At 36.6% G+C, this 8,101-nt stretch overlaps 1 protein-coding gene across 1 annotated transcript; it reads left to right on the forward strand.

Annotated features, from left to right (window-relative positions):
* The first annotated feature begins 6,636 nt into the window (after positions 1-6,636).
* On the forward strand, positions 6,637-7,032 carry LOC123231800 (60S acidic ribosomal protein P1-like). The gene has a single exon (XM_044658100.1). It carries the CDS (start codon positions 6,637-6,639, stop codon positions 6,982-6,984), a length of 348 nt encoding a protein of 115 aa, XP_044514035.1. The 3' UTR covers positions 6,985-7,032.
* Positions 7,033-8,101: the final 1,069 nt, after the last annotated feature.

Below are 8,101 nucleotides of genomic sequence, written 5' to 3' on the forward strand. Positions count from 1 at the left end.
GTCATATCTGATATATGTATATTAGAACAACTACCACAAGACTGTCTGCATAGTGTCTAGACCGCCATTAATCTCCTTAGGAGTAAGAAATTTTGTGATTTGTAATTACTCTCTTTGGGAGTTAAGAAAGACAAAGTTCTTGTGCCTAAACAGCCTTGAGCCAGCCATGCTAACCAGAAGCAAATAAGTATCTCTAAATATTGTTCCACTTATGGTTTCCCTGAGGGAAAAAGTCCAATCAGTTGAAGTAATTCTTTACTGATGTAAGTCAGCTGGTACAGATTCTTTTTCATGGGCAGCAACCAGCAATCCGCATTCAGACTTTGCTTCTTAATAAATATTTATTGAATGATGTAAATTTAGGCTGAATTATAATAGTTATGGGGTTTTTTTAACCTTATACCTATTAAAGGAGCTCATATTTTAAAGCCATGTAGTGTCATCTTGCTCCATTTGTTTAATTCACATATTTTCAATGTGGATTCAACCAAGATATGGGGACTAAATGGCTTCCACCTCCCAGCTCCACTGAGCCTGGCTTACATCTGTACTTTTCGGATAACATATGCACTGACTGACTCCACTTGGTAAAATAATTGTGTTTGAGTGGGCTAAAAACGAACACAGCTGCCTTCAAGGAAATCTGCTGCTATCCTGGAGAGTCGTGCCTGGAATTTCAGGGAAGTCTTTACAGATGTTCAAGGCTTGTCCTCCTAGAAAAGCAGCAGAGAGGATTTTTACTACTTCCCAACACGTGCTATTTATCCATTTCATTCCTCCCTTAAGGAGGAGACACCCAAAGGGCAAGGCTCCTATTTTTATGAGGCTTTCAGGGACAAAGATTAAGGGTAGCCTCACCCTTGGAGATCAGCATTACCCCACCCACTAGAAACAGGCAGTTATTTAAACCTTAAGGAAGGGTAAAGTTTCAAATGTGAGTTCTCAGTGGGAAAATAGGGCCAGAAAGTATAACAAGAAGCCAAGTGAGAATAAGTGGCAGCTACACACCGATTCCCAGCCTCCCCTCCAGTGCATTATGTAAAGATCTGGAAAGCCAGTATGTCATCACCAGCGTGAAACAAGCTCCTACGAGAACCACAGCTTTGCAGGAATGGATGAAACCAATGGGCCTAGGATGGACAAGACTGGCCCAACTGGATTTCACACACACACACACACACACACACACACACACACACACACACACACAGATAGGTTGTTGTTTAGTGTCTTCAATCATATCTCACTCTTTGGTACCTCATTTGGGGTTTTCTTGGCAAAGATCCTAAAGTGGTTTGCCATTTTCCTTCTCTAAATTTGACAGATGAGGAAACTGAGGCAGGGCTAAGTGACTTATCAGGGTCACACAGCTAGTAAGTATCTGAGGACAGATTTAAACTCAGGTCTTCCTTACTCCAGGCCCAGCATTAGGCCATTGTAGCACCCAGCTGCCCTTAGGTATGTAAATATATATATATATATATACACATACATATATAATGTATATTTATTTTAAACACATGTTATTTATATATATTTAAATAAAATCGATATATTTGTATTATATATTAATTATATTATAATATTTTTAATATTATGTTATATATTCATTATATATTTAAATAAAATTTTTATGTGTGTATTATATGTTAATTATATTATAATATTTTAATATTGTGTTATATATTTATTGTATGTTTAAATGAAATTTATGTATTTGCATTATATATTAATAACATTTTAATATTATATGCTATATATTTATTATATATTTAAATAAAATGTATATATTTGTATAATGTATTAATTATATTGTGATATTTTTAATATTATATATTATATATTTATTATATATTTAAATAAAATATAATATATTTATTTTAACACATATAATACGTGTAGGCATACAGATACATATAGTCCTGCCCACCTCATTGAATTATTGTCAAGATCAGAATGAGAGAGATCCCTTTAATAGCTTCAGAACCATAAAATTACAAACATTTCATGATTATTCCATATTATCTAACTTATTATTCTACAGAAGTTTTCTGTCTCATACTCTTAATTTTTATTTCACAGAGGAGCAAAACAGAAGCTTGTATTTGCCTGGGTGAACATAGGGTATATCTGTAGAAAGAGAGGAAAATTGACCCAGCTGGACTTGTAGCCAAGAAGGCTTGAGTTCGAGACCCACCTCGCACATATACTGGCTATGCGACACTTAAACTCTCAGTGCTCCTGGTAATTTCTGTACAACTACAAGTTGTAGAGGAGTCGCTAGTGTGTATTACTAAAAGGGATCTCTTCATCAAGAGTTCCCTGGTGTTCTTCAGGCATTTTCAGTAGTGTCTGACCCGTCATGATCCTACTTGGGTTTTTCTTGACAAAGGTGGAAGGATTTGCCAATTTCCTCTCCAGCTCATTTTACAGATGAGGAAACTGAGGCAAACAGGGTTAAGTAACTTGCCTAGGGTCACATAGCCAGTAAGTGTCTGAGGTCAAATTTGAACTCAGGTCTTCCTGACTCCAGCCCCGGCACCATTTTAGCTGCCAAGAGTTTCCTACATGGATAAAATTACAGGTCCCATCCAAAGCCACAAAACAAACAAAAAAATCTTATATATGAAAAGCAGGAATTTAAAGTAAAATTATATAGAGAGTACTGGCAATACTGAAACTTCCCTCTTTATACCAATAGGCTGATGTTGAAGCAGTGAGGATATAATGAACATTTCTTTAGCGAATTGCTAAAAAAGAATTTGAGTTCTTCCTGACATATCTCAACAATACAATTTTTTAAAACAGTGCCTTTTTCTTTTTAGCCTTTGGGGAAAATCTTTATGAACACCATCAGTAATTAACCCCTTGAGGACTGGTGCCATTCCTTATGCTTCTTTGTAAACTTCACAAGGCCCAACTCAGTGCAAAGCCCACAACAAGCACTCAACAGACAAAATGGATTGACTGAGCCGGTGGGGCTCCGTCTTCGGATATCAATTTCTCTACCCTTTGGCTGAATTCCTTATAAAAACTGAATTGTCCCAAGATTACATTTGCTTCCAGACTAGAACAAGGGAGTGATTTGGGAGAGAACTGATGTTACCTTTAGTAATAAAAAGAAATAGACTTTCTGTTGTCCTAAGTATAATTAACCATTGCACTATTTACATGGAAAAGAGGAGCCCCAATTCTTGTTTATGATCAAAGTGAAATGAATGTTGCCTCTTTTCCACAGTTATATCTTATTATCTGGGCCAGCTTGCTTATTGGTTCATTAGGTTATAGTCTTGGATGCATCCTTGCTATGACTCACTTAAATACACATACAGAATGTTCCCTGGGCACAAATGACCTCTTAACTAAGTGGACTATAATCATTGTGTAAATGTCCTTAATCAAAAGGTAAATCTGAACAAACTATGCATATGGACCCAGGAGAAGCCAAAAACACTATGGGAAGAACAGCTCCAAAGTATGTGTTTTGCTGCTGGTATAATCATCTTCACAAAAAAAAATGACATACAATTTATTACTTGATCATGACAGTTTTCTTTCCTTCTTACATTATATTCTTTTAGACCAATTAACTTAAAATTTCTTGTAACTTGTATCTGCCAAAATGTTCCACATTAATAAATTCCAGAAATAGATCTAGGCCAATGTAACCAGAGAAATGAACAATGAATTTTAGGAAAGGGATTTATTTTTCACATAGCCCAAGAACAATGTGATTACTCAAGCATAGGGTTCATTTGGTTCCTTGTAAAATTTGAGACCAAATATGGGTCACTTAGAAAAAATAGCAGTGATAATTACTGTAGATGGCAGTAAATACAATGATAGATCTTCGGATAAGGTTAAGGTCACAGAGGATCAAAGAATTTTAGTGCTGAAGAGACATTGGCTGCAGGATATAGTGGAGAAAACACTGGATTTGAACTCAGAGAACCTCTGGATATGGAAGTGTTACATTAAATATAATGAATGAGACACCCTTTTTGAACATGTCCAGGAGAGGAATTTGTTTTGTTTGACCATTTGTGTTTGTCATTAGAGCTCTACTTTTCTTTTTTCTTTTGGGCGGAGAAGAGTTTAAGGGAAATAAAATAAATACTTGTTAATTAAAAAAAAGCAAAATTAATATTGTAAGGTATTTTCCATTCCATCAATCTGGCAACATAGTGTTAACATGAAATAAATAGAACTACCAAAGTAGCAATAAGGGTTTTTAATCAAGGCAAGGAGATTAAAAGCCGTTATACCACACAGCACCAAAGTACAGGAGTGGGGTTTAGGGGAGGAAGGGAGCACTGAGCCAAGATGATAGCTTAGTAGCAGAAAAAGCTGGAATCACTCTGAGAATTCTCTCAAACTAACCTTAAAATAGAGCCTCAAAATGACTAAAATCACAGAATTAAAAAGAGGGTGGAGTAAAGGAACTCTCCTGTGGAAAACAGCTTGAAAATAGGTAGAGAGAGTCTATTTTCATAGGATGAGGGGGAACTGGAAGTAAAACTGCTCACAGAAGAGTACGGGCCACTCAGGTTCTAAACTTTGGTATAAGACAACTTTGAGACCCCAGGACCATGCCTAAGCCAATAGCAGAGTATCCCACACCCACCTCTTGAAGTCCCAAGCCCTGGCACCACTCTGTAGAAAGATCTTGAAGTCCATAGCACTTGACCTTTTCAAGTCTGTAGTGAAGCCCCTAGCCCTAGGGCAAAACAGCTCATGTGCCCTAAGTTCTGCAAACCATAAGCAGAGGAGACTAAATAAGGAGTTTTCAAAACTCCTAGTCCAAAAAAGGCTGGGAAAATGAGCAAACAGCAAAAGAAACACCAAACCATAGAAAATTTCTAAGGAGACAAAGAAGACCAAGGCACAGACTCAGTAGGGAACAGTAAGATCAAAGTAGCCATATGTAAAACTTCAAAGAAAAATGGGAATTGACTTCAGGCATTAGAAGAGCTCAAAAAGGAATTCAAAAAATCAAATAAGAGAGGTTGAGGAAAAATGGGGAAAAGAAATGAAAGTAATGCAAAAAGAAAATAACAGCTTAAGAAACAAAATTGGTCAAGTGGAAAAAGAGACACAAAAATACAATGAAGAAAATAATTTCTTTAAAAAACAGAATTGACCTACTGGAAAAAGAGATTAAAAAGTCCAATGAAGAGAAGAGTTCCATGAAAAGTACAATGGACCAATTGGGAAAGGAAGATCAAAAGGTCATGGAAGAAAATCAGTCTTTAAAAATTATAATTGGCCAAATAGAGCTAATGACCTCATGAAACATCAAGAAACAACAAAACAAAATCAAAAGAATGGAAAAAAATAGAAGAGAGTATGAAATATCTCATAGAAAAAACAACTGACCTTAAAAATAGACCCAGGAAAGACAATCTAAGAATTATTGGACTACCTGAAAATCATGAATAAAAAAATGCCTAGACATCATATTACAAGTAATTATCAAAGAAAACTGACCTGATATCCTTGAATAAGAGGGTAAAATAAAAATTTTTTAAATCTACAGATCACCTCCTGAAATAAATCCCCAAATGACATATTATAGCCAAGTTTAAGAGCTGCCAGGCCAAGGAGAAAATATCATAAGCAGCCAGAAAGAAGCAACTCAAATATCATGGAGCCCCAATCAGGATTACACAGGATCTGGCAGCCTGGAAATTGAAAGACTGGAAGACTTGGAATATGATATTCCAGAAGACAAGGGAACTGGGTTTACAACTAAGAATCACCTACCCATCAAAGCTGACTATATTCTTCAGGGGAAAAAAATGATAATTTAATAAAATAGAAGATTTGTAAGCATTCCTGAAGAAAAGACCAGACTTAAACAGAAAATTTGATGTCCAAATACAAAATCCAAGAGAAGCATCAAAAGGTAAATAAGAAAGAGAAAAAATTTAAGGGACTCAATAAGGTCGAATTATTTATATTCCTACATGGAAAGATATTTGTAACTCTTAAAGTTTTATCATTATTGAAGAAGTATACATAGATAGAGAGTGTAGTAGTAAGCTATTTGAGATGATTACAAAGTACAGGAGTGCCTGTGAAGGGCAGAAGAGGCAGCATTTAAATGTACTTTTTTTTTTTCTATTTTTTTTAAACCCTTACCTTCCATCTTAGAGTCAATACTGTGTATTGGCTCCAAGGCAGAAGAGCGGTAAGGGTAGGCAATGGGGGTCAAGTGACTTGCCCAAGATCACACAGCTGGGAAGTGTCTAAGGTCAGATTTGAACCTAGGACCTCCCATCTCTAGGCCCGGCTCTCAATCCACTGAGCTACCCAGCTGACCCCTAAATGTACTTTAACAAAGAATATGAACAGGCAATTGTTGAGTGAAGAAATTAAAAGCATTTATAATTAAATAAAAAAATGCTCCAAATCACTATTAATTAGAGAAATGCAAATTAAAACAATTCCAAGATACCCACCTCACACCTATCAAATTAGCCACTATGACAAAAAGGAAAAATGATACCTTTCTCTTCAGCTGTTTGTAAGGTGCTCGGTTCTTCTTCGGAAGCTAAGGCCACTTTGGGGTGAACCCTCACTTCAGCCGGCAACTAGCACCGCTACAAAAAAGCCTCTCCTCGCCCAGCCATTGAAATGGCCGTCTCTGAGCTCACTTGCATCTACTCTGCTCTCATCCTTCATGACGATGAAGTTACAGTCACAGAGGATAAAATTAATGCTCTCATTAAAGCAGCAGGTGTGAATGTTGAACCATTCTGGCCTGGATTATTTGCAAAGGCTTTAAACAATGTAAACATTGGAAGTCTCATCTGCAATGTAGGAGTTGGTGGACCTGCCCCAGCAGCTGGTGGTGCTGCCCCTGCTGGAGGTGCTGCTCCTGCTGGCACAGCTGCCCCTGCTGAGGAGAAGAAGAAAGAGGAAGCAAAAAAAGAAGAATCCCAGGAGTCTGATGATGACATGGGCTTTGGTCTGTTTGACTAAATATTTTTTGTAACGTTGAATAAAAGCTTGATTCAACTAAAAAAAAAATGATAAATGCTTGCAGGGATATGGGAAAACTGGAACACTGATACCCTATTGGTGGAGCTGTGAACTGATAAAACCATTCTGAAGAGCAATTTGGAACCACGCTAAAGGGCCCATACAACTGTGAATATCCTTTGACCCAGCAATACCACTACTAGAGCTATATCTCACGGAGATGGAAAGGACATACATTTACAAAAATAATTATAGCAGTTCTTTTTGTGGTAGCAAAGATATATAGACTGAAGAGATATCCTTCAATTGGGAAATGGGTGAAAAATTGTGGTATAAGGTTGTAATAGAATATTATTATGGCATAAGAAATGATAAACAGGATAATTTCAGAAAAAACATGGAAAGGCTTGTCTGAACTGATGCAAAGTGAACTGAACAGGACTGGGAGAGCAGTATAACAGAAATATTGTATGATGATCAGCTGTGAAGGACTAAACTATTATCAGCAATTCATGGATCTAAGACCCCCAAGGGACTCATGGAGAAAAGTGCTATCCATAGCCATAGAAGGAACTGTCAGAATATGAATGCAGATTGAATCATATCATTATTCACCTTATTTCCTTCATGAGTTTTTTTCTTGCATGCACAATATATATCTTCTTCCACAACATGAGGAACATGGAAATTTGTATTGTATGACAACACTGGAATAACCTATATCATCAGATTATCATTGGGAGGGGAGGGGAAAAAGGGGGAAGGAGAGAATCTGGATTGCAAAAAGATAAAAAAAACAATTGTTTAAAAAAATTGTTTCTACATCTAATTAAAAAAGGAAGAGATAAAAAGTAAAAATTAAATTAAATGAAAAATAAATATACTTCACAGGGAGCAGTGCTCAGGAGGGGCAGCCATAGGGAGGGTTAAGTGGTTTTACAAAAATAGCCAAAAGGTTGGAAAGTGATGACATCTGGTCAGAACAGTGGTCAGCAAAGGGAGTGTCCAGAGAAACAATAGAACCATTTTTTAATTAGTTTGGACCATCTTGACCATCCTCAGACAGTTTATGGTTCTGGGATTGGGGCAAGATCGGCTCATAACCAGCTGCATCCAA

This window comes from Gracilinanus agilis, chromosome 1 (assembly GCF_016433145.1).
Source record: "Gracilinanus agilis isolate LMUSP501 chromosome 1, AgileGrace, whole genome shotgun sequence".
Taxonomy (NCBI): Eukaryota; Metazoa; Chordata; class Mammalia; order Didelphimorphia; family Didelphidae; genus Gracilinanus; species Gracilinanus agilis.

Coding starts and splice junctions, on each gene's coding strand:
- LOC123231800 (XM_044658100.1), top strand. CDS start 6,637: ATGGCCGTCTCTGAGCTCACTTGCATCTACTCTGCTCTCATCCTTCAT.